The sequence below is a fragment of the Onthophagus taurus genome, chromosome 7 (genome assembly GCF_036711975.1).
Source record: "Onthophagus taurus isolate NC chromosome 7, IU_Otau_3.0, whole genome shotgun sequence".
Taxonomy (NCBI): Eukaryota; Metazoa; Arthropoda; class Insecta; order Coleoptera; family Scarabaeidae; genus Onthophagus; species Onthophagus taurus.
This window is the reverse complement of record NC_091972.1, coordinates 20,850,015-20,877,589: the sequence shown is the minus strand read 5'-3', so window position 1 is coordinate 20,877,589 and position 27,575 is coordinate 20,850,015. Positions and strand designations below refer to the sequence as shown.

Genomic DNA, 27,575 nt, shown 5'->3' with positions numbered 1-27,575 from the left:
CGCAAAGCGTTGTTGTGATCCAATATGGCGATTATTAGTGTTGTTTTACTTGGTGAAAACGCGTCGATACGTAGCCTTTATTAGAAGATATCAATTATAATGGTGTTGTACATCGTGCGATCCGTCTAAACATCGAAAAGGTTAAATAAACGCGACCAAAGTCGAAATATTTAATAAAGGGGAATATACACAGCGTGTTTGTGTGTGGTTGTCGTGTAGAGAGTAAATTAGACCCCCACGAAAAAAAATCTCGTAGCTTTTAAAACGGTTGTGATCGCCCAAAAATAATAATCGGATCTTGTGAAAATACAGGTTAGTTTCATGTGTACGGCACGTTTACCCGATTTTGGGATACTTTAACTTTAAAGTTACTTACTCTGTATCGTTTGTTTATGTTCAACTTAAATTGTCAGATTTGACGTTTTTGGTTTCTTTTCATTTTCCCTTTTTTTTTATTACCGCCCTTTATATAAGGTGTATTTTATAGATAAAAGTTCATTTTTGAGATATCTTTAAATGTTTCCCATTTTACAAAGTGATTATCCCTCCTTTTAACACTAAAATAATCCGCGAAACTGTAGGGTTAATCTAGTGTTAAAAGAAGGTTAGTTTTATTTCATTTGTTTATGTTGTTGATGTTGATTGTCAAATTTGACGTTTATAGGTTGTGTTTATTTTCTTAAACATTGTGAATAATCTTTTTGGGTTTAAATACTTAAAGCTTTTGTCTGTTTGACAATTTTTTTTGTTTGAAGACCTCTTGGTGCTCTTCTAAGTTAAAGGTTAGTTTCTATTTAATGAGATTTAACCGATTCTTTTACTCTGTAATTTCATGCTTTACTACTGTAACATTAGAAAATACATATTATAGGGAGTACTTAATAAGATTGAATTAATTTAATCTAATTGTTATGTTAAGTTTTCGAAAAAATTAAATTAAATCAAGTTTGGGTAAAATTATTGAACTCGTTGAGACTTGTTAGTTAGTCAGAAATGACTCAATCACGAAGAACTTCATTATTATTATTATGCAATGTTAGTTTTTATTTGTTATAATTTTATTTTTAATTAATGATTTGTTTTAATGTTTTATATAGGTGGTCCAAAATAACAAGAACAAACTTTGAGTTTTGGAGGTATTTTAAATTGTTTATTTTTTTAAAGAGGTGTGATAATATGACATTAAAATATAAAATAGCCTGGAAAAGTTACTGAAAAAACACCAATTTTGTGAAATTGCAGCAAAAGCATTTTCTTTGGGAAGTAGAATTCTTTTTATTGATACATTTTTATTTTTTCTATCTCCTCTCCCTTTACAAATTCTAACTTTGTTTTTTTTATTTATGCTTAGCTTTTCCCAGGTGGACCAACAGCAATATTAATTCATTAAATTCATCTGGGTTATATTCCTCCAAAGATTTCCTAACTTGACAAATTTGACCATCATATCCACATTTCATTTTGAATTATGACCTCACTAGAAGATATTACAACACAGTTATGTTCCAGAAAAGTAGGGAAAACCTCTCTCCAAAAGAAGCTTGTTTTTCCAAATGGTTATTTCTTAAATAAACACTCATTATGTGTTTAGAACAATCTTGAAATCTATCACCAAGTGGTTTTCTCATCTCATTGATATTGTTGATTGAAGCATGACTGTACTTCTTCAGTTCGGGTTTAACTCCAGTCGTTTATCAACCACTTAATGTGCCATACATCATTGCAATCTTCACACTATTGCTAATACTAATTTAAGTGTGAGTTCACAATGGATTTCAGAGATGAGAGATTCTCAGATGAAATTTTAGAGTAGCACCACATTTAAAGCTAGTTAGGTTTATACTTTGTGATTGGTTATAAATAAATAATCAGAAGATTTTTAATAATTATTGAACTTATTAACAACTATGATCAAGATGTCCCCAATACAACATCACATTGTGTTACTTTGTATATGATTATCTTCAGAGTATCATTTTTGAATTACACAGGTTCTTTCCACCTTGTTCCTAGAGATGGGTTGGAGGGTGTTGAGTTATAAAAGGCAATAATGTTCCGTCTAAACAATAACGTTAAAACGTAGAATTTTGTTATCCTAATTTAATGTTTGAGTGTGAGATATATTTCTCCAATTAATGTCGCGCTTTGGTTAATATTTTCGAGAGATGCATAGTCCAAGGTTCTTATACTGTGACTTTGATACATGATGGTGGTACCACATTATAACTATTGGCGTTTTACACATTTTGTATAAAAAGGCAGTTTAGAATTCCATGTTTGATTCAAATTTAAAATATTTTCTGTTTCCAATGAATGATCCCATCTAATAATTTTGATTCAGGTTCTTGTTCTTCTTTTGAGACATTCTCTCTTTCAAAATTTCAAAAATTGTCACTATCTTCTACATGGTGTTATCAATAATGTTTTTCTTCAAAAAATATTTTCTATTAATATTCGCGAATTTAGATGTGATTGAAAAATTTATGCCATAAAATTGCCAAAAATGACATAACTTTTCTCAATGCAGGGTGATTGAAACTTTATCGTTATACTTATAATTTTTTAAACGCATAATAGTATAGGGTCTTAGATATATAGCTGTCAGCACTATATAATTAATATTTAGAAACCTCTTTGAAATCTGAATGGTGATTAATAAGAACATAACAACAAAGATTAGCGTAACACGAACAATAACAATAATAGAAAATTATCTAAACGTTGATTCCCATTGTTATCCAAACAGAATCTTAAACTTTGATTATCGATTTCAAAATTAAGTTTTGCCAAAGAAATTGTTATGAGATGTGCTTGATGAAAAAATTAATTGATCGACTCATTTCAAGAGAACTTTCCTTTAATTAATCATAAAAAATATCCGTTAGCAGTAAAGAAAATAATATGGTTACGTAACATTGCGCACTATACCGCTTCAATAAGTAGAACATTTTTGCATGATCAGTCTCGCTGCATCAGTAATCAAAATATAACTGATGCAGCGAGACTGGAGGAATGATTTTTATGATCCTTAAATTGATCAATATTTGACTTTGATGATGAATATTACAAGTTTACAAAACATGTTCTATTATCTGAAATTTAAGAAAATAAAATTAGTATGTTTGGTATCTCTATATGGTCGTCGTCACATATCAATGACATATCTTCTTCAAGCTGTATCTAGACTTTTACAATATCTAATTTTTTGCAAACAGTATATAGATAGCCTTCTGCAGAGAGTAACTAGTCTCCTATAGCAGCGTGTTTTGTTATGCAAGCTGATATAGTCTTCTATTACCGGTATCTAATCTTTTGCAAAATGGTATTTTATATGTCTAAATTTCTGCCAGTAGTGTTCAGTCTTCTGCAAGCAATATTTAGTATTCTGCAAGAAGGGTCTAGTTTTCTACCAACAGTATCTAGTCCTGTACGAAGCAATACCTAGTCCTGTACGAAGCAATATCTAATATTATAATTAATACTATTAGCAGTAACTAGTTCTTCATTACCAGTATCTTCTTATCCTCATGGCTTCTACAACGAGCAAGATCGGCGTTTCTTTGCTTGTTTTGGCAGTGGAACAGAACGGCCAATGTGATTGGTACATGGTTCTAACAATCCAACAGGCTGTAAGGAATATTTCTCGCATATCTCCCAGAATCCCAGATTTTTCCCATTCACTTCTAATACTATTGCAAATTATTTTGTATGTTCTTTCCTATCTGTTGAGTGTGTTTCTAGTTGTCCTTGTTCATATGTTTACCGTTATTTAACTCTGTAGTTATCTAGTCTGACATTAAACTTATCTTCTTGTTCTTTCTTCCACTTAGACTTGGAGCCTGTTCTTTATCGATGATGTCTCTGTTCTGTTCGTGAATTATCTCTCCATCTTTCTCTTGGTCGTCCTTGACTGATCTTATCTCATTTTTTCTATGTGTGCTTTCCATTCTTTTTTTTCTGTTATGTCTTCTAATCTAATATTTTCGCCTATTTCTTTATCGCACAGAGCTTTACCAGTGATTCTGCAATGTGTCTTCATTTCTGTGGTTTCTACTATCCGTTTTGTTTTAGATGTGTTAGGTTTAGTGTCAGTCGTATCGGTCATAATCGATTTGTGGTGCTCTTATATATTTCCGATTTTGCATTTATATTTAGTTGTGTGTTCCTCCACACAAGTGTCGTTTACGCAACCTGCGATTTTATTGGCTTTTCTAGCTTAAAATTGAAGTATCCAATTTTAAATATAGCCGAATCTTGATAGTTCATCTCCCAACTACTTGAATAATATGACCAGAATTATAAATTCCTGATCACCCACTCCTTCTAGGATCCAGTCTTGACCTGGTGATTTCGCTGTTTCAGTTGTCTTAGCGTTTCCTCTATTTGATTCGTTTCTCTGTGTAATTAAGTTTACTACTCTTTTACGCGGGCTTGGAACCGCCAAAAGCACTTATCCCTGGCGGAGTTACATTAACATTATCTGGTCTAAAAGCAATGCCTCGACTCTGGTTGCTGAGATGGTTCAACAAGACGCTTATCTTCTATTAATACCGATTTGGCACGTCCTTACATTTTTTGACTTCAGCGCCCTTTACCAGATTTGCGAGGAACATAAAGCAACGTGATTGTGGTTGTTATAAATTATGTTTTCTTGTGATCTTGTATCTCATGTTGGGCATAACCCTTAATAGCATATTTGATATATTCCAACCCAACTCATGTACACGCCTAGGTTTTTAAATTTCTCCTCGCTATCCATAACTCGATTTCTTCCTTCTCATGATTCATGTTTGCTCTTTTCATTAAGGTGTGTCAAAATGTGTCAAGACACAATTCTGCCGCACGTAAGTTTGGATATATCAAAGAATGTGCCACGCACTTATTAAAAATGTTCGCAAGCGGCAATTAGAGTGCGGCATCCACTCACTGTTTGGATACACCTTTAACCTGTACGATATTGATCTCTATCAGGTTTTTCCTGTTATAATGGCATCATCCAAATCTTTGGGAGCATGCTTCTTCTTACACAGTCGGACCCCCCTAACTCTATGCCAAAGCATTTCTCTCCTTCTAAATCATGTGGATCTTCAGAATATTTATTCAGTCTTTTATCCCTCCTTAACAAATCATGTTTGGCTCTTTCATCTTATACACTTGAACTAGGTGCCATTCTCCGCCATTTTTTATTTATGTAGTCACTAGTCAACCTTTAATGTACTTGTGCTCCCCATTTTTATTTTAAAACAGCCTATTTTTAATGTTGCACAAAGTGATCATTCGTTAAACCGGATGTGGATTACTTAATCCAGGTCCGATTGTCAAAATACTTTATGCTACAAAAAGAAGTATCTTTATATACAAAGTGGTTTAGTAACAAAGTTATCTAACAAGTCTCATTCAATCAATAATTTTTAATTAAAAACTGATAAATTAAACATAATTATTATTGTTATTACACAATGTTTCGTTTATTATTTATATTACAGTATTGATTTAATTGTTACGAATTAATATTTAACGAATTAATTTAATAATATTGAAAATATCGAAAACGTTTTCAATTTATTTGCGCTATAGTAAAGTGCACGAACGTAATTTTATTGATAATGCACTCAGGTTAAAACGATTTAATGACTGTAAACATTTTTTTTAATGCTGTTTTGTTGCAGACGGAATGTGGGAAATTATTCTGTGCATATAATAAAATAAGTGATCATGACAGATACAAAGAGAAGGGTAAAGTTGTATGCGTTGAACGCTGATAGACAATGGGACGATAGGGGGACGGGGCACGTGTCTTCGACGTATGTGGATCGTGTTAAGGGTATATCGCTGTTGGTCCGCGCGGAAAGTGACGGTTCTTTGCTATTGGAATCGAAAATCCAACCTGACACGGCGTACCAAAAGCAACAGGATACGTTGATTGTATGGTCGGAAGGTGATAATTTTGATTTAGCGTTAAGTTTTCAAGAAAAGGCCGGTTGCGATGAGATTTGGGAAAAAATCTGTCAAGTCCAAGGGAAAGATCCGTCGGTCGAAATCACCCAAGATATCGTCGAAGAGTCCGAAGATGAACGTTTCGACGATATGTCGGAGTCCGCGCCCCCCATCGAATTACCCAACTGCGAACTTAGTCGACTCGAAGATATCAGCGAACTTATAACTAATTGTTTAACGTCCCCAATGCGCAAAGAAAAGTTAGCGGCTGTCATTGAAAGCGAAGGTTACATTAGGAAATTGTTGGATTTGTTTCGATTGTGTGAAGATTTGGAGAATAACGAAGGTTTACATCATCTATATGATATCTTCAAAAACATCTTCTTACTGAACAAAAACGCACTTTTCGACGTAATGTTTAGTGAAGACGTTATTTTCGACGTTGTCGGTTGTTTAGAGTACGATCCGTCTTCGCTCAGTCGGAAAAAACACCGAGAATATCTGAAACAACAAGCGAAATTCCGCGAGGCAATTCCAATTAAAAATCCCGATTTATTATCGAAAATACACCAAACGTTCCGGGTGCAATACATCCAAGACGTCGTCTTGCCCACTCCATCCGTTTTTGAAGATAACATGCTGTCAACATTGAGCAGCTTCATATACTTTAATAAAGTTGAAATTGTGTCGTTAGTACAAGAAGACGAAAGGTTCCTTACAGACTTATTCACAATGTTAACCGACGTCAGTACTTCGGATGCTAAACGTCGTGACTTGGTACTGTTTCTAAAAGAATTTTGTAATTACTCGCAAAATTTACAACCGCAAGCCAAGGAAACGTTTTACAAGACGCTGACCAATTTGGGTATATTACCCGCGTTAGAAATCACGCTGTGTATGGAAGACCAAAAGACCAAAACTGCCTCCATTGATATACTCACATATATCGTTGAGTTTTCACCATCATTTGTTAGGGAGTATACATTACAACAGGCCAATAATACGGATGAGGTACGAATTAAATTTTATACTTAAATAATATTTTTTTTAAATTTATATACAGTGTTTGCCAAAAATTCAACAATACATACGTTTTTAAAATTTTATCTATATTGGGTGTTCATCCAAATCTGCCACTAGATAGACCACAAATATAATTGTCAATTTAAATTTCGCACTAGCGCCATCTTTTGTTGGCCAGCTGTTTCAAGTGACATTGTTTAAATGAATACAAACTTTCGATATTGTTGATAGGCAATAATAACAATTCTAAATAAATGTTAATATTTGTTAAATGTTGTGTATATAAAACTGGCTAATAAATGCCTGTTTAGAGAGCTTACAATAGACCTAAAAATAGAAACATTTGGTATTTGTCTCCATGTTGCAAGTTAATTAAGTATTAATAAAACTACAAAAACTTCTTCCTTGCTGTTTATTAATATATAGGTCGCTGATATGTATGGAAATGGTCGGTTATCTCCTAAAGTAAGATAGATAGAGAAAAATGTTAAGATACAAAAGATTTAGTGTTTTTTAAAATCTATTACAATAAAGACAAATTAAGTATATAGGTCAGCCAAAAAGTTATGACGATACAAGGTTACGTTTTCTTTAATGAAACACCTGTATATTATCCGATATTTCAGTTCATCTCGAAATTCTAAACAAAATTCATGTGGTATATCATAAACCTAAACTTACTCGTTTTCCATGTATCGATCTTTTAAAAATTTACGAATTTATATAATTAGTGACGTAATTTATCTTTGGGTGCAAATAGACAACCTAAGCCCTGACGTCACAGAGCTGGGCGTTGGAGTGGGTATATGCTCCGCCCACCTCTGTGACGTCAGACTTAGGCAGTCTATTATTGAAACTATTTTTGTATTTTTGAGATGTGTTATGTCACTGCGTTGCTATGGAGATGAAAAACTTTCAAAGGTAACTTGATGAATTATGATCATAAACGACTAAAATATTTTTGTGTAATTTATAAGAGTGATTTTCAAAGTTTAATATCTTAAAACCGCTTGAGTTTAGATTTATGATGTGCTACATGAATTTTGTTTAGAATTTCGAGATGAACTGAAATATGGAATAATATATAGGGGTGTTCCATTAAAGAAAACGTAAGTTTGTTTCGTCATAACTTTTTGACTGACACTGTACACTTAATTTATTTTTATTGTAATAGATTTTAAAAAACACAAAAACTTTTCTATCTTAACATTTTTCGCTAGCTATCTGACTTTAGGAGATAACCGACCGTTTCCATACATATCAGCGACCCATATGGGACTAGTTTCGGGCTAAATGCCCATCTTCAGCCAAATATATACGCACAACATAGAAAACATTATACAAAAACCCAATTAAAATGATCATTGCTTACTTCAAAAAGGAACTAATGGTAAAAATATCTTGGTTAAAAATTTTACTATAATAACAATATTTATGTTTATCTCGACCGATCTTATACATTAACACTTTAAAACTGTCGACAAAGAACCAAGAAAACAATTAAAACACAAACATTAAGCGTTGAAAACTTGTCGAAAATTGAGGTTATGTGTTCTACATTTTGGAAATACTCAAAGTGGAGGCGCGAAATTTACAGATTCAAATCATTTAAGTACAAAAATAAAGGTTTATATTGTATTTCTACCTGTTCGTTAAATAATTCGCCCTTATTATTAAATTTACGTTTATATATTTCGAGCATTTCAAGGAAATCGAATTTCAGACCTTTGTTACATCTATGTAAGAGTGTCGCACCTTCAAAATTAATATTATGTCCTGTTTCCAGTCCATGGTTAAAAACATTTGAGTAGAGGTGGAACGGATATCCGGTAACTATCCGGCAATTTTTTAAAATCCGGCCGGATATTAAAAACCTATTACTTAGTACTCTACAATTCGCAGGAATTAGTATTTCTTTTAGGTGTTGGACACTGCAGATAATCAAGTTCAAACCAAATAGGACTTTTTTCATTGAATACAACTTTATTTATATCAAGTTTGTCATTAGCAACCTCATTGTAACAATTCCAATACGATATATAAAATCTCTTGTTGCAGTTTCGTCTAGTTTTCTTCTCTTCACTTGTAATTCATCATCACATTCATTAATAACAGAACTGCCGCTGTTATCACTTTCGATTATTAATAAAAGTATACTCTTTTTAATGCAAAAAGCCGTTTTGAAAAATCACTTTCAGTTTTTGAGAAATAAATTTTTGAAATGATCAACAATTTTTTCGAATTTTGCAATTTTCGGCGATTAAGTTTTCAAAATTCGTATAAAATTCATTTCTTGGAATATGAGTATGAAAATTTTTCAAATTGTCAATAAAAGTGTCCTCTTTCCAATGAACCAACACGTTTTGAAAAATAACTTTTAGTTTTTGAGAAAACAATATTTGAAGTTTTGATAAAATTTTCGATGTTGCAATTTTCATCGATAACTTGCAAAATTCGCTATAAAATTAATTTCTTGAAGGATCCTTGTGGAAATATCACCAATTATTAATTAAAGTATCCTCTTTTTAATACAACAAACCGTTTTGAAAAATCCCTTTCAGTTTTTGAGAAATAAATTTTTGAAATGATCGACAATTTTTTCGAATTCTGCAATTTTCATCGATTAAGTTTGCAAAATTCGTATAAAATTCATTTCTTGGAGTATGAGTATGAAAAATTTCCAAATTGTTAATAAAAGTGTCCTCTTTCCAATGAACCAACCAAAAATAACTTTTAGTTTTTGAGAAAACAATCGTTGAAGTTTTGATAAAATTATCGATGTTGCAATTTTCATCTTTAACTTTCAAAATTCGCTATAAAATTCATTTCTTGAAGGATCTTTGTCGAAATATCGCCAATTATTAATTAAAGTATCCTGATTATGACGAAACAAAGTTACGTTTTCTGTAATTGAACACCTGTATATTATTCCATATTTCCATGTATATCATAAATCTAAACTTAACCGTTTTAGAGATAGTAAACTTTGAAAATCACTCATAATCTTATAAATTACACAAAGTGTTTCATCTCCATAGTAACGCAGTAACATGACATGTCAAAAATACAAAAATAGTTTGAATAATAGACTACCTAAGTCTGACGTCACAGAGGTGGGCGAAGCTTATACTGACTCCAAACAATTTCGTTGCTAACCACAGTTGCTAAGATAAATCGCCAAAAAATGTTTGGAGTCAGTATAAGCTCCGCCCATCTCTGTGACGTCAAGGCTTAGGTTGTCTATTTGCGCCCAAAGATAAATTACGTCACTAATTAGTTTCAATTAATTCTAATTATTTAAAAACTCGATATCCTGAAAACGATTAAGTTTAGATCTATGCTATGCTACATGAATTTTGTTTAGAATTTAGAGATAAACTAAAATATGGAATAACATACAGGGTGTTCCATTAAAGAAAACGTCACTTTGTTTCGTCATAACTTTTTGACTAACCTTGTATACTTAATTTCTTTACTGTAATAAATTTGAAAAAACACTAAACACTATTGTATCTTAACATTTTTCGCTAGCTATCTTACTTTAGGAGATAACTGACCGTTTTCATACACATCAGCGACCGTTACACAACGCTAGATTGTTGTACATTTATATTGAACTAAAAATACAACTAACACTAAACGTAGAACTAGAAACATTCGGGTTTAGCCGTCTTAAAAAACGAACGGCAGAGACCCCAAATGTTTCTAGGTCTAGTGTTAGTGTTAATTCCACTTTTTGTTGTTATTCAGTGCCAGGTTGTTCTATATTTTTATTGAACTAATATTAAACTTAGAACTAGAAATATTCGGGTTTTAAAAGATGAACGGCTAAACCCGAATGTTTCTAGTTAAATGTTTCTAAACATTCGGGTTTAGCCGTTCGTCTCTTAAAACCCGAATGTTTCTAGTTCTAGGTCTAATGTTAGCTCTAGTTTTAGTTGTTATTCAACGTTAGATTGTTGTATATTTTTATTGAACTAATCCCAAAACTTGTCAACCAATTTTTGTATAAAGAATTTGAATATGTAATAAAAACCATAGCAATTAAACCATTACGATTTTGTGGTCTGTTTCCAACTAAAAATAATAAATAAACAGTGTTGCTGACTTTTTGGCTGACACTGTAGATGTTGTTTAGACATACAGTCTACCTTTTAAAACTCGAACCCGGGTTTTAACACAGTTATATTAAATAAAAATGACGCATGTAACAACATATCTATATTTACAGTTGTATCAGAAATATGAAAGATAAGATAATGCATCGTGAAAATGCTGCATCATTATTATTTTTTTATACATTGATATAGTAAAATTTGACCCTGACTTATTAATATTAATTTAATCTAATTTTTAAGGACCAGGTTCTACTAAATATAGTAATAGAACAAATGATCTGCGATTCGGATCCAGAATTAGGCGGAGCAGTTCAATTAATGGGCGTCTTAAAAATGCTCTTAGATCCAGAGAATATGTTGGGCCAAGTAAACAAATCGGAAAAAACTGATTTTCTTAATTATTTCTATAAACACAGCGTCCAAATACTAATAGGTGAGTCGCTTTGAATTACAAATACAATCCCTTTTTTTAATATTTGAAAGATGAAATTAGATTTTTTATTTTCAGCGCCACTATTAGAAAACACCGTTCACGGAGAACCACAAAAAGAAGATTACCAAACCGTGCAACTGTTGGGTTTAATATTAGAGTTATTATCGTTTTGCGTTGAACATCATACGTATCATATAAAAAATTGCATTTTGAATAAGGACCTGCTGCGCAGGATCTTAGTCCTCATGAAATCGACACACAAATTCTTAGTGTTGTGCGCCTTACGATTCATGCGCAAATTAATCGCGTTAAAAGACGAATTTTACAATCGCTATATTATAAAGGGAAATTTATTCGCGCCTGTTGTGGATGCTTTCGTTAGGAACAAAGGTCGGTATAATTTACTCGACTCGGCGATCATCGAAATGTTCGAATTTATCAAATTGGAGGATATTAAAACGTTGTGTTCGCACGTTGTTGAAAATTATGGAAAATGTTTAGACGACATCGGCTACGTACAAACTTTTAAATCTTTAAAATCAAGGTATGATCAACATCAAGATAAATTAAAAGATCGCGATAGAACCGCATTAGAGAGGTACATTTATTTGATTACTTATTTTAACTTAAACTAAAATATACCATTTTTGTTTTTAATAAATTTAGTGTGCCATCGATATTGAGAAATAGTCGATATAGAAGGGATCAAAGACAGATGGAAGAAGAGGAGGAGATGTGGTTTAACGAAGAGGACGATTTTGATGATAACGAGGCTATTATACCAGCGACGAATACTGATATTCTAAGTAAGAAAATTGAAACGGATTTGGACAATCTTGGTAAAATCATGGACAAAAAGGTAGAGGCCAATGGACCGAAAATAAACAACAATTCTGCGCAGAAAACGACCGTTTTTAATAATAATGCGAATGCCGCCCAACCCACAAGTCCTACAGCTGCGGATAATAAATCTGCACTGTTTAAAAGGGCAAGTTATTTTAAATTATTTTTATAGATTTTATAATAGCGTTAAATGCAAAATTATTTTATGACAAATAAGATTTGGGGAAAGTATTCTGTGCTCAATTTCTCTTCGAAAATTGTTTTTTAATTCAATTAGAGACTAAGGAGTGTTATTACCTTTGATTTAATGTGGCCCCCATAAAAAGAAATCTATTGATGTCAAGTCTGGATTGAAATCTACTGATTAAGGAATTTGTGGACCTTATCTGCTTAGTGTATTCTTCAAATGGTTTTAAAATATTTCTAATAAATTCCATTGGTTTGTTGTACAGTCACTGCAGCATGTAGAAGGTGGAATTCCATCTAGTTGGTACATCTTATACAACTTTTCTTTGTGTCATGTTCAAAATGTTCTGAACAGTTTTTAACTTACCACATGCTTAAGAAGAGTGATTAAAATATGTAACAATTCGTCTGGTGCAAGCTATCATATCTAATATAAGGGCTATGTGAACAAATGGCATGGGATATAATAAGTTGCAGTGTATGAATGAAATAACTTTCGTTATCTATTTTAGCATCTTTGCCACTTTTAACTATGTTGATGCCATTATCACGTAACATTATAGTAATATTATTAATTTGTATGTTCCCTAGTTGAGTTAAATCAAAAATTTTTTGTGCGACTTCCAGTCTAATTTCCTGGAAAACTTTTGCAACTTGACACAACGTTTCCCCTGTCCCATTCATTTGATATCCATTTGATATTGGTATTTTGTCATACAAAATGTCAGAAGTTAATGATGTATATTACATTTTAGACGTGTTTTGCAATTTTAGTTCGCATAAGTCAATATACAGGGTGTTTCAGGTTTTTGAAGCAGGACTTTAACAGTTGATAGATCTTTTAAAATTAACACAAAAACTTCATATAAACATAGGTCGACAAACTCTTTGTTTTGGTGATACAGGTGTTCAAATTAAATTTTTAAGTTGATTTTTATTTAATATTACACGTGTATTTCAACCGACTCTTTTCAAATTTGCTATACGGAGGTTTTTTGGTATGAGAAAGACGATTATGGAGTTCGTTTTACTATAGCCGGTAGAGGGCGCTCTGTAACGTATTCTTTACGAATTAAAATAACAATAACTTTTCTGGCAGTATACTTTTTGGCTATTTGAATAAAAATTTTTATTGTCTGTACTTTTTAAGCAAAAAGGGTACTCTTATCAAAATGCGCTAAAGTTTATCGTTTTCAAGATAATCCGCTTTTTATTATTCGATACAGACCAATGTTTTTAGAGGATAGTTAAAGATAGTTGAAATAATGTGTGCCATGGAAACAAAGTAGGTAAATTAACTAATGTTTTAGTTTATTAATGTTTTATAATCTAAATAATAAAAGAAAAAAATTAAAGAAATTGTTGAAAATGTAAAAAATTTTGCTTGCATAATTCTGACCAACGAATTTCTGATCAAGTAATGGTATTTAGGAACGGCTTTATGTCATTACAAGCATTCCTAATCCTATTAAAAGTGCTCCCTTGTGGGAACAGATGTCTCATACAATTTTCCTTTCAAATATCTCCACACAAAAAAGATCTGCAGATCGTGAGGCCATGCGACTGGTCCATCACGACCAAACCATCTTGCAGGAAAATGGTTGTCTAGCCAATTTCTTACCACCCTACCATGATAAGCTACACAATCATCAAGTTGAAACCAGGCCTTTCTTCTTAAAGCTAAATCAATGTCATCCCACATATTGGCATGTTCCGCTACCAAAAATTACAAGAACGCCGCAGCGGTTAGTTGTGGTGGCAAAAAGTATGGCCCAAAAAGATGATCATTATAAAAACCTACCCAGACGTTGACACTAAATTCATGTTGGAAGTTTTGTGGCCGAATTGCGTAGGGATACCAAAACATGTAAATCATGAAAGTTTACAATCCCGTCTTGTCAAACACGATTCATCGTTCCACATTATATTATTTAAAAAATCTCGATTGTTGACTGATGCTTTAGCAATCCACCGATAAAACGTTACACGCCGTTCTTCATCGCCTGGTTGCAATCCTTACAAGGGTTGTAAATGATAAGCTTGTCTATGATCATGTTTTAAAAGGCGATAAGCACACGCCCTAGAAATTCGTAAGGCATTCAAAACTCTTCTAACACTCGTAGTGGGGTGTTTGTCGAACTCACGTAAAATTCTTCTTCTAAACTTTTTTGCAATCTAACATTGTCATTATTACGATCTACCCGTCATTATTTAGCCCTTGTTCAACTATTTGTCTATGCACTTTCACAAATACAGAAGGATGTGGATGTCTTCTATTTGGATATCTTCTCCTATACTCTAGTGCTACTTCTGCTGAATGTCCGTTTGCAAACCCATAAACAAAATGAATACCCGCTAACTCTTGGTTAGGAAAAATAAACGGCATTTTATAAAGTTTTATGCAGCAAACAAAAAATTAAAAAATGAAAAAAAGAAAACAATTTAACACAAATAGGAAAAAGAGTAATTAATTGAAGTAACTGAAACACCCTGTATAATTAGATGTTACATTTTTCATATAGTTATGAGAGGGAAGTGTATATTGTGGGATAATAGTAGACAATAAACGAGAAAATCCTTTATCTTTTACTATTGAATATGGTTGATTATCTAAGCATGTCATCTCAGCAATTTTGAAAGAATTTTCAGTGTTTTCAAGGTTTATTTTTGCTTGGTATTGTTGTAATGTCAGTTGTTGAGTTTTCAGTTTTACCTTTTCCGTAAACATTTCATCAATTATTATCTTCACATTTTTTTCTTGATGTTTCTCATATTCAGCTTCATGGGGTCTTCTTAAATGAAGCGTTAACAGACTAGTCGAAACGGCTGTTCCTTTCCCTCCTCTTGATATTATTTGTTTGTATAATTTACAATTAACTTTTGTTTCATCAGGTTCATTAATGACAAAATGGGACCAAACTTTACTATTTTTAATAGACCTTTTAAAATATTTCTATCTTCAGCCTTTTATTGATATATCGTCACTTGAGAATTATTTTAAACCATATCCACTTTTGTATTATTCACAGTTACAACTGCTAGCGTTTTTATTGTATTACATTGTACCATATCCAGCTACAAAAGAAGGGAATATTAAGCTAACAGCCAGAATTATAGGAGTTACTTTGTACCAAGTCAAACATAGCCTTACTATAAGTAATTATATTGTACCAAGTCCCCTGCTAATTATAACAGAGCATGCAACCACGTGCTCAGTGGTTAGAGGATAAGACTAGGCTCAAGTTTCAATCACTTACTGATCTCTCTTATCAGTATGAATGAATGATTGTGTTTTAGTGGTATTTAGTAAAAAAAGTGTTGCGCTGTTTGACATGAAATGATATCTGGGAGAGCAGGAAATCATATTTGCAGTGGTCTATTGAAAATTTTGGACCAAATTGTTACAGATTTTCCGAAATTAAAAAAAACTCATTTAGTCATTTGGTATGATTCCTGTATTCCCTAGAATAGGAATAGCATTTTGTCTCTTGGACTGCAGTAATTCATCAAAAATCATTTACAAATAGAATGGATAGAACAAAAATTCTTCGAACCTGGACAAAGTCTTGTACAAAGAAAAATGTGTTTTACAGAAATTTTTAGTTCAAGGTTACTGAGGAACCTGGTTACCATTAGCACGTCTACAAAAAAGATTGTTGTAATGCAGATGAAACTATCAGTGTTTTTTGATTTTCAAATATTAACAAAAATATCTCTATCATTGCATATTAGGTATAAAATTTGCTTCAATGGTAATTCGACAACCGTTATATTGAATGAATCTGAATGTAACTGAAATCAACGCAATAGACCCAATAGTAATGTTAATATAGACTACTTTATTAATAATGTAAAATGTATTTTAACAAGGCCATCATTGGATGTAAAGAAAAAGGGGCATTTTAAATCAATGCCCAAATACATGCCACAAACTGACCAAAAATGTTATAAAGTGTACAGGGTGGGCAACTTTGGGTGTTATTATAGGCTTTCTCTGAAACTATAAGAGATACGAAAAAGTAAGTGCCATATCCCGATCTCGTTTTCCGAGACTAATCCAATCCTGCAAAGACCAAAAAGTTAAATTTTCGCGATTTCAAAAAATGTTCATATTTCGTTTATTTTAGAAATTTAAAAACAAGTGGTTGGTTTGACACTTTTTTGAGTAGAATATACTGCCGGTGAAAAATTTTGTCCCAAGCAAGTGACTTATTGAATGCTAACCTTACTTCATAAAACTTTCTTGCACAGTTGGTGATTAATACACAATTTTCTGTATTACACAGGGGTGTACCATTTGGTTGTAACTGATGTTTCTTTTCAATAACTTGACAACCAGTTGTCAAATCACCATGTTTGATGGCGCGTTAGAATCGTCATTTCAACACAATTTTAACCATTACTCGCTATACACCTAAAGAACATGCAGAAATTGTGAAATTTTATTTCCAAAAAAGGTTCCTCTGTTACGCTTGCTTAACACACGTACAGAGCAAAATATCACAGTCATTCAACGCCCACAGCGAAGACAATTCGAAGCCCAAAGTTAAGACCCGTACACGCCGTAGTGATGACGCTATAGCTGCTGTAAGTGCCGATATTCAAGAGTGTCATCAATAGAGCACGGAACTTTTGTAACAAAACGATACGATTTCCCCCTCCACTTGTTCTCATTTTCTAGTTTTGTGGGTTTGTTTTCTAGGAAGCCACTGAGAACAAGTGGAAGGGGGAAATCGTATCCTTTTGTTATAAAAGTTCCGTGCCTTAGTCATCAAGTTTCCGTTCGGCGCCACGCTCAGTAGTTTGGCCTCTCTACGATGACGATTTGGTAACTGAACTCGAAGAAAATAACATGGAGAATTACTGGTTCCAGCAAGATGATTCAACTTGTCATACTGCTCGATTAACAATGGATTTGCTGCGTAATGGCCGGCGCTTTCGCCAGATTTGACGCCTCCTGTGGGAATATCTTAACTTTCGAGCAACTTAAGGCGAACATACGCCAGGAAATCGCCAAAATAACGCCCGAAACACTCGTAAAAGTGATGAAAATCGTCGAAAAAAGGCCAGATTTTGTGGTGACAGCTAGGGGAAGCCACCTACCAGCCATCACTTTCAAAAAGTGTCTAAACAATTGTATATTAAATTGTACAAGTCCAAATTTTAATAAAATAATCGAATCCAAACAGAATATTAAGTTGTTTTCAAGTTATTCAAAAAAAACATCGCTTACAACAAAATGGTAAAGAGCGAGCTTTTTGATATGGTTAAATCTAATTGCATATGTCCAACTACATCGTTTAGACTTTCCAAGAATCATCGGGAACACATCGTTTTCTATTATGATGGATACCTATGGATTGCCGGTTATGTATTATATGATTCACGAAACTATTTGTTTCCCCAACTGTATAAAACATATTGACTTTCAGTTGCCATTTACAACGAGTTCATTCTTGCAACAAAATTTAATTTCTCTTTTATAATGGTGCTCTAGAACGTCATAAACCGACACTCTGGTAATGGTTTTACAGTTTCTCCCGCTTCATTTAAGTGGTTTTTCCCAGTATTTTTTGATAGCTTAACTACATCTCTTTGTTTTCTACTCCCACCTTTCCTTGCTAAAGTTACGAAAATCTCAATTTTTTACCTTTGTTGATGTCTTAGCAGGGTTCGACTGATTTAAATCATTTGATTTAAATCAAAAACAAAACTGAAAATTAAAGTGCACTTTACTACAAAATTAAAAAAACATTTAATACAAAAATTAAGATTCATTGTAATACTTATATAAAAAAACAAGTTTTCCTGCCTTTTCAACACCTAACTTGTTTCGTAAAGTAAAGTGAACAAGCCCAAATGTTGAAAATATTCTCTCAACAGAAGCAGATGAACAAACCGCACATAAAAATTGCTTTAATATTGGCAGTACCTTCTCTACTTCAGCAATGTGTGTTTGTGATACCCACCATTGTAAAGCACTTATATTACATAAGACTTTTCGTCCGAAAACATTACTGATGAAAATGGTTCCATTTTTGCTTCTAGTTTTATAATTAGTGGTAGTAAATCGGTATTAGCATACATTTCCTTAATTGTATTTAAGGTCTCCTCTTTTTCTACAGATGTTAACTAGACGTAAGTGCCTGCTTATACCGTTTATCAAAAACTTTCATTTGTACAGATGATAATTTTTCCTCGAGTAATGTTTTCAATTCTTTCCATACTTCCACTGCATCAGAGAGGAAATCATTCTTTTTTTGTAATTTGTCAAGTGCTATAGTTATGGGTTTTAAGACATTCAAATAATCTTCCGCTGAGTGTTTGAGACCAATGTTTGAACCTTTTTTTATATCGTCGAATCTATTTCGTTTTTATTCTCATCACACACTTTTAATAGTTTATCCCATTGACTTACATATACTTCCAAACAATCTGCCATACTATTCCATCTCACATCACTTGGCAGCACTAATGCTTTTCCATCAAGCTGTCTGTATTTGGCCCTCGCTAATTGATTATTTCTAAAATATTTTATAATTTGTGTAACGTGCTCTTTGATATTTGTTACTTCTAAATCTTTGCAAAGTAGGTTTTAAAGATGAGCTGAACACCCATAAGTTATCACTGAAATGCTGGGGTCCAATTTTTCTTGTAAGGTTTTTTAGTGCCATATTAGCAGCATTATCTGTTACAAATGATGTCACAATACAGTTATATTTTGATTTACATGAGGAAATTATATTGCAAGCATTTCAGTTAAATAGTCACTTGTATGGGGATTTCCGGATGTATCTATAGTTTCATATAAAAATGAGTGTCCAGTTTCAGTGGTTATACTTGCGCAAACTATAGGTTCATTTCGTACTTTAGACCAACCATCAATAGATATGTTTACGCAACACCCAGTAAGACTTCCACAACATTTAGTTTTCTCTTCTTCGTAAATTTGTTCCAAAAGTGTTGTAGAAATTGTTTTTCCAGAAGGGGGATTATACCCGGGTCTTAACAATTCAATTGCTTTTTTTACTTGTTGATTGTCCATACATCTAAAGCTGCTGTTTGTTGCAAATACAGCTCTTGCAATTTGTTTATCTATTTCTTGTTTTTTATCAATATCCGTTCGAACAATAAAGCCTTCCAAATTTGTATTAGCATTCGTTTTCCGTTTTTTACCTACAACAGCCGAATCATCCTCAGCAAATAAAGTCGAAGATGTAGATGAGCAAGCGCTTGCAGGTCGTTTTTGAGAGGTGTTAATTGAAAACTGTTCTTTACTAGCAATGGTTGATTCTGATGAGTTTTCAATTCCTATGGAACAAGATTGAAATAATTGAAAATAGTACTGTTTTATTCATTTACGTCGTTTTAAGTTGCAATAAATACTATTTACCTTCAACTAAATTACTTTCTATGTTACTTGGTCCAGGGTCTCCTTTATCAGAGATTTTGAGTTTGCACTTCTCACGGTGTTCTTTTATCCTTTGAACTAGTTCTTGTATATTTTTTCCACAATTCTTACAAATTGCTCTGCTACCGGTCTTTCCTTTTTCCATTTTTTCTAAGTAATAATGCCAAATTTCGTCTTTTTTTTCTGCCGCTCATTTTACTTTACCCACTTCACCTTTACAGTTTGTTTACAGACACTAAAGATTTCAAACACGAAACACTTTTTATATAGGAAAAACAACAAAAAAGCGGTTAGTAAGGGCTTCGTCGCGACTCGTAACGTATTTCGTCGCAACGATTGTGTCGAGTATGATATAAAAAAAAACTAACACATAGAAACCAGTGTTGTTAAATATCTGGGTATTTATTTTCAAGGGAAAATTCCCTGGATATATACCCTGGGGTATTTACCCAAGATGGGTATTTAGACGTATTTATAAAATTTGATTTAAATTGAGTTGATGGCAGTTTTGCAAGTACTTCAAGAATGCAGAGTCCATTATCGATACACCAAACTTATTTATAACATTTACAAGAATGCTACAATGACGGTAAAATTGCATAAAAGGACTGACCGAATACTCGTTGGGCGTGGGGTAAGACAAAGCGATATAATGTTGAACCCAAATTGTTCATCACAGTCCTGGAGAGTGCATTTAAACAACTAGATTGGACTCAAAAAGGTATAAAAATTGATGGCAATACCTAAGTAATTTGCGCTACGCGGACGATATAGTCCTTATTTCAGGAGGCGTGTGCAAGAGTCGGGCTAAATATCAACAAAATTTAGGACAAATCTTGTTCCAAGCTGTAACATCAATATTGGTGATAATGAATACTACTATCTTGAATACTTTCGATGGTATGTTATTAATCTCTGATGCCTTTCCATGTTTTGACGCAGAGATTGCGTTTTGAACCTCACTGATTGATATAGGTTCCATGACACTATCCTTTCTTTGGTGTGACATACTGGTATCTGTTTCCAAATCAGTTTCTCTATGCTTAATAGGTTTTGAAAATAATTTTTTCAAATGTCATTCATTTCACTATCACATATTATTTTTCCTGTTCCATCTCAGCATAGAGCTGTGTGCAATTTGTGCCTTTGTCTTAACTGTCTAACAAATTTATACACATTCCTGGTGTTATTAGCTTTAAAGTGTACATATATTTCGGGTAAGTTTATATTTTTACTAGCGACCATTCTCGTTTACGTAATACTCTTCGAAAATATTTAACGATTTCTTTAATGCTTGAAAAACAATTTTGAATGTCCTGAATTGAGTATAAGTCTAATATTAATGACTAAATTCAGTTTTTATGCTTCATTAATTCTTATTGTTTGATTCTTTTCTAGTCATATTGCACTTCCATCAAATCCATGATTCCAAGATCCATGAGATTTTAAGATCTTATTATTCTTTTTTTATTCAGGTTTTTTACGCATCATTCATGGTGTTTCATTAGAGCTGGAAATCCAACTTCCTGGTCTCCCGGGATCTCTTTCTAGCTAATCTTTGGTCTCTTTTGTCTTAATCAGTCAGGTTTTTTCCATTCTTTGGAAGTATTCATTAAATTTTTTTATTTTTCCCCTAGCAAATCTCATGAGATATCCGAATCCACAAAATTCTCTTACTATTTTGTTCCTAACTCTATCTTTTCTTGTCTTTTCCACTATCGTTCTTAAAGTACTCATCTCAGTTGGTTCGCATCGCGACCATATATCTTGGGGATGAGGTTCGTGTATCGAGAGATAATAATCAAACAAGCGAACTAAACAGAAGGATGATACTCGCATGGGCAGCCTATAGAAAACTTAGAGACATCTTCATGAGCGATATTCCTGTATATTTGAAAAGAAAGGCTTTCAATCAATGCGTGGTTCCTCCTTTGGTTATGACATAAGGTTCCGAAACTTTAACATTAACGGTGGCCATTACCAGGAGGCTCAAAGTAACGCAAAGAAAGATGGAAAGGTCGATGCTGGGTGTAACCCTGAAGGACCACATATGAAATGAAGACCTACGAAGAAGAACTGGCGTAAATGATGTGGTCAACATTGTGGCAAAGCTCAAGTGGAACTGGGCGGATCATCGTCGCAAGAATGAAGAATGAGCGGTGGTTACCTGATTATAATACGTCTTCGATCATTGACAATTCCTCGTCTTCAACGCCCATTTCATCATGTTCCTCTACATGTTTGTCCGAATCTGTTATATTTTTACTTGTATCACTTTTGTATGTACTGTTTGGGTATTTACCCTAGGCCGGGGTAAATACCCATTTTATGAATACCTGCCCGCCGGGTATTTACCCAGCGCCCATCACTGATAGAAACGTGTTATTAAACGAAAGAAGTAACAGTAAAACACTGGAAACTAAAAAAATCAAAAAATCATGATTTTTTTATCATATCATGATTTAAATCATTGATTTTGATTTTTTTTTTAATTATGATTTATTCGAACTCTGTGTCTTAGTATTTAATTTGGTATCTTTACTTCTGCTTCTCAATCGCTTCTTTGCAGAAACTTTTGTAATTTCGTCATCGCTTACATTTTCAATTACTTTCTCCATTTCTTGCTTATTCAATTTCAATCCTTTCTCTTTTTAATAATAAACTCTTTAATAGAATTCTACAAGATTAGGCGTCGATACAGTAGTAGGTTCGAAAAACGTGTTCGAAAGCAAACGCATTGTGTGCTATATTTGACATTGTTTGGATTATATTTGGTTCAAAATGTTTAACAAATTCAGGATGACTTGAATCTATCTCAGTCAAATTTGTGTTGGAAGTTTTGGTTGTTAATCCATGTTTGGGAATATCTCGTTTGTAATAATTTTATGACTTATTCATGGGTGGTTAGAAATATATTTTAATGTGTAATAACATATTAATAACATTTTGGTTGTATTCTTATAGGGTTTAGTAGACTACGAAGGAGATTCCGATGAGGAGGAAGAGGACGCGACAGGGGAGATGTCAAAGCGGCCCCGTTTGTCATAGTATGCGATTCGGCCAGCAACGGCACAGGTAAGTTCGCCAAAGACTGAAGTGCCGTCGCCGGATGCCGCGGAGTGATCTCATAGTGCAGTGCGGTTCAAATCGTCGTAAAATGTTCTGTATGGTCAATTAAGGAACGAACAACACAAGCGTTTTAAAAAGTTACAGTATAAAAGAAAAAAAATGACAAAAATTACAAGAAAGTGGATTTGAAAACGAGTAAATGTAGAGAGAAAAGTAGTAAAAAAAGTACTTGTGAACACTTATTGGTGAAACACAGTGAGTCTTTACAAAAAAAAAATTACAAGAGGTACATAAATATAAATAAATAAATATATTTAATCGTGAAAAAGATGCAAAGAAAAGCGACTTGAAGACAATTATTTTTTTGAGCCGCACCAAATACGATTATAGTATATTTTTTCATTTAATTGGAAGATTACCGATAAGTAATTGTTGTTTTTACTCGAAGGATAAAGTTTTACGGGAATCGCTTGGAACTTGAGGAGATTAAAAATTCGAAAATAATCGATGAAAACGATGAGATGAAATGATACATTTTGAGTGGTATGTTACTAAATGTTTTTATCCGAGGTTTATTTATGTCGTGATAATAATGATGATCATGTGGAATTTGTAGTTATTTTCTTTCCTGTTTTTTGTTTTGTTTATTTTTTATGTAATGGTAAAATAACACTTAAAGTCTATCATAGAAGAATTTAAAGAATAATCTTTGTATTTATTTTCTTTTTGTTTTTTTTTTTTTTTTTATTTTAAATTAGTAAAGTAAAAATTTGCAAAATTGCGATTAAAACTATTATTACATAAATGTATAATAATGTTTGTACTAAATGTAAAGAAAGTAAAGGAAGAAAAAAGTGGGTAAATATTATTAAAAAATTAAATCACAATTTTGCACTTTTTTTGAGTTATTAAAAATTATAATAAAAAAAAAACTATTGTAAAATGGAAAGTAGCACAAAGTTTATACTTCCCCTTTACGCAGTGTAAAGAATAAGTCTGTACAGAAATTGGAATATTTTATAAGGTTTTTATTCCATACCGTTCTTTGTTCACCAATTTAGCGTACCTCGATAGTTTTTATTGCCTTGTATAAATTCACTTACACTTATTTTTCGTTTTTATTTTCCCAATAAAAAAAAATCTTAATGTTACCAACGTGAACAGCAATTTTAATAAATTATTTCCGTTTTCTTTTTATATATTTTTATAATAAGGATGTATTTGAATTTTTATAAATAAAAACTATCGGCGCGTAATACTTATTACAAAACAAAATAAAACAAACAAAATTGGCGACAAAGAAATGAAAAACCAGATCAGTAAATTATATTTAAAGAAAAAAAAATGAAAAAAAAAATACAAACGTTCTTGTGGACTTAAAAAAGCGTTAAAGTTAAGTATGTTAGGTAGTCAATAGTGTAGTATCGAATATATCTTAAAAGTAAAAAAAAAACATGAGTGTAGTGTTATTGGAACGGATGCAACAGGTATACTTTGTATTGTTAAATACTTTGTATTGTTAAATCCACGTTTTTTGCTCGCTTTTATACAGAACAAACGTTTTATTTTGTATTACTATTAAGGTATTTGTAATAATTGATATAAAATAACCATAACCAATGCTTCCGTCGTGCTATATTTAAAAAAAAAGAGAAATATAAAAAGGAAACAAACAAGGAATATTTAATTTTATTTATTGTTTAAATTCTTTTCATCAATATTTATTTAACAGTACAAAGTTATCGAGATGGGGTTAATTTTTTCTTAATTCTCAATAATTAATTTATCCGGATCCATTATAATAATTTTATTTTGTTTCTCATAATTGATTCAATGTGATTAATGCTTCGTATTGCGATGATTTTCTTTGTGAATAAGTTTTGACAAATTAATTATTATTTTTTTAACTTATACCGACACAAAAAGTGGTGTAACTGAGTAATTGATTCTTGTAGAAACTAATGATGAAAAATGTAGAAAGTGAAAGCAACAATATATATCATACAAATTGTATATATATTTTACTAGCGATTTATATGTATGTTCGCTCAAAAAGAAAAAAAATCCTATTGCATAACGATACAATTTCACAATCATCACCCAAAAAAAAAAAAAATATAGTTAAAACAATAAAAACAACTACTAATAAATTAGGAAGAGATTATTGAAAAACGAGCGAATATATTCATAAATAAAAAAGGAATAAACAAGAAAATAAAAGTGACTATAACGTTTATTCTTCGTCCTTGAAAATTATACAAATGTCCCTGAAGAACACGACTACATAACAAGATGACGATGAGAACTGTACGAAGAGAGATTCATTGACATGTAAAATTGTATAACTTTTACTGGACGCATTGGTTAAATTGATCATATTTTAAAATGGCAGCCTTACCGTATTTTTTATACAACTCGTCTCCCTTTACACAGAATTACCATGGTCATATACGTTTTTTCTACAGTTCTGTTTTCTCTTATAATCATGTTTTTTAAGATGAAACAAAAAATTGTAAAATAAAAAAAATTGTATTCGTTATATTTAGGTAATAAATATAAGTAAAACAAATTAAGTTATTTTCTTTTTGATATTAATTGTTTATATTTTTATAGCATTAATTCCCAGATAATTTAGTTTGTTATTAGAAATTAATCTGAAATATAGAATGACATAAGTGAAATTAAATTTATGTATTTAATATTATTTTATATTTTAAGTAAACAATTATTTCAGACCAGATTCAGAATGTATTTGAATTTCAAATTATAAACTTCTTGATTAAGAAAATATTAATTTATAAAACCTATTTATTAATTCTGTGATGCTTATAAGTGTTTGTGATAAAGGATGGGATGAGTCAAAGAGAAGGGTAATAGAAACAAAATCTAATATTATCTCAGTATATTTCAATTTTAGTAAATTCCCGTCATTGTAGTGTAATTAAAACCTCAAAGATAATAATAATATATGTTTATTGATGATGCAACAAAAGTATTTAGATACAAAAATATATATAAATAAAATCATGAACACTGCAAAATTATCAACAAAAACGACAGGACCTAATAACAGCGCATCATCAAAAAGAGCCAAGTCAATGCAGACATTTTCAGCAGACAGTTTTCCATGGGCCCTTTTATAGTAGAAATAATAATTAAATTGATTTCGAACGAGATAGCACTAACTACCGTCTTTTTCCGAAAATAAGACACTGTCTTACTTTCTTTTTTGGTCCAAAAGACGCGCTAGGGCTTATTTTCGGGGGAGGGCAAAAATAAAAGTATATTAACCGTATTTTCTCGAATGTAATCTGCACCTTTTTTACAAATTTTATGTACTCTAAAATCAAATGCGGATTACAATCGGGTGCGGATTAGATTCGCAGTCATATAGTTGCAATTTGGAAAATAGTAAAATAGAATCACATTATAACAATAACACTTTATTAAGGGTTGGTTCTTCCTATATTACGTCATCTTCGGATCAATGCAGATAAATTCGGATTATACAAAACTTCTTAAATGATGTTATAATATTGTTTTCAGGGATCGTTTTCCATGTCGCCTACACTCACTGAACAAGTTCAGAAGCTCCTTTAATTGCTCCCGGTTTTGTTAATTCTCTAGTTTGTTAATATACATATACATACACAGGTTGTAGTATGGATGTTATTCCACCAGGTATTATTATTATGACAAGAAGTTTAAACCAAGAGCAATCAGTCTATGATTAATTAATATCCTTATTTAATAATCCTCCTGGTCTAAGACTCCATACTTGTCTTAATCAATCCATCATCAGCTTTTCCATTATCCATCCTTTTTGTTGTGCCCTAACTAGAACGTCATTCAGGAAGTCTTTCAGATTTCAGAATGGTTTTTTTCTCAATATTAATAATGTCGGCAATTTTTCCCTATCACTTGTTCCTGCTAGCATCAATGTTATGCGCAATTTTTCGCAACCACTCGTTTATAAAGAAATTTCCCACACACCTCTTCTTTCCAGTGTGTAATTAGGTGGCATATCCAGATATACCACCACTTTGTTGACATTTACAGTTTGAGACAAATTAAAATTTTCTTGGAAATCATTAGGAGCTTTTGGGAAATTGTTCTGCGCCTCAACGATAACACCATTCGGCGCATAAATCCCACAGTCCAACCTTTGCTAGTATTAACAATTTTTTAGTGCCTCCTTTCGTTTTTCTTGAGAGAACTAGAAAACTGCCTCGTCAATTTCATGAAATCATCTCTTCTTTGGCCCGGTAAATTTTTTGCACGATGCCTCACAGTTTGCAATAGTCTTTCCGCAACAGCCGCAACGTTACTCTCATTAACAGCAAAAATTGTACCAGCTTTTCGATTTCCTTAACGCTAACTTAATAACATCTCTTTAAACTCTGCTGTATAGAAGAACCTTCTAGATTTTTGCTACTTTTTTTTTATAATTACGCTGTTATATGTATAATTAAGCACATACCACGTTCGAGCTACTACGAGGGCAGTATATGAACGGAATTCGTGCTAGGCATTACTATTTATTTTTAAAATTATA

At 32.2% G+C, this 27,575-nt stretch overlaps 1 protein-coding gene across 3 annotated transcripts; it reads left to right on the top strand.

Moving 5' to 3' along the window:
- The first annotated feature begins 16 nt into the window (after positions 1-16).
- LOC111424664 (serine/threonine-protein phosphatase 4 regulatory subunit 3 flfl) lies at positions 17-25,589 on the top strand. 3 transcript variants are annotated; one of them, XM_023058290.2, is made up of 6 exons: positions 17-312; positions 5,670-6,948; positions 11,319-11,511; positions 11,587-12,109; positions 12,178-12,499; positions 22,916-25,589. In XM_023058290.2, exons 2-6 carry the CDS (start codon positions 5,716-5,718, stop codon positions 22,997-22,999), a joined length of 2,355 nt encoding a protein of 784 aa, XP_022914058.1. In that variant the 5' UTR covers positions 17-312; positions 5,670-5,715; the 3' UTR covers positions 23,000-25,589. The 3 variants fall into 3 exon arrangements, with proteins under 3 accessions (XP_022914058.1, XP_022914057.1, XP_071054136.1); XM_023058289.2 differs by having other exon boundaries at positions 11,572-12,109; XM_071198035.1 differs by lacking the exon at positions 17-312 and adding an exon at positions 575-782 and having other exon boundaries at positions 11,572-12,109.
- Positions 25,590-27,575: the final 1,986 nt, after the last annotated feature.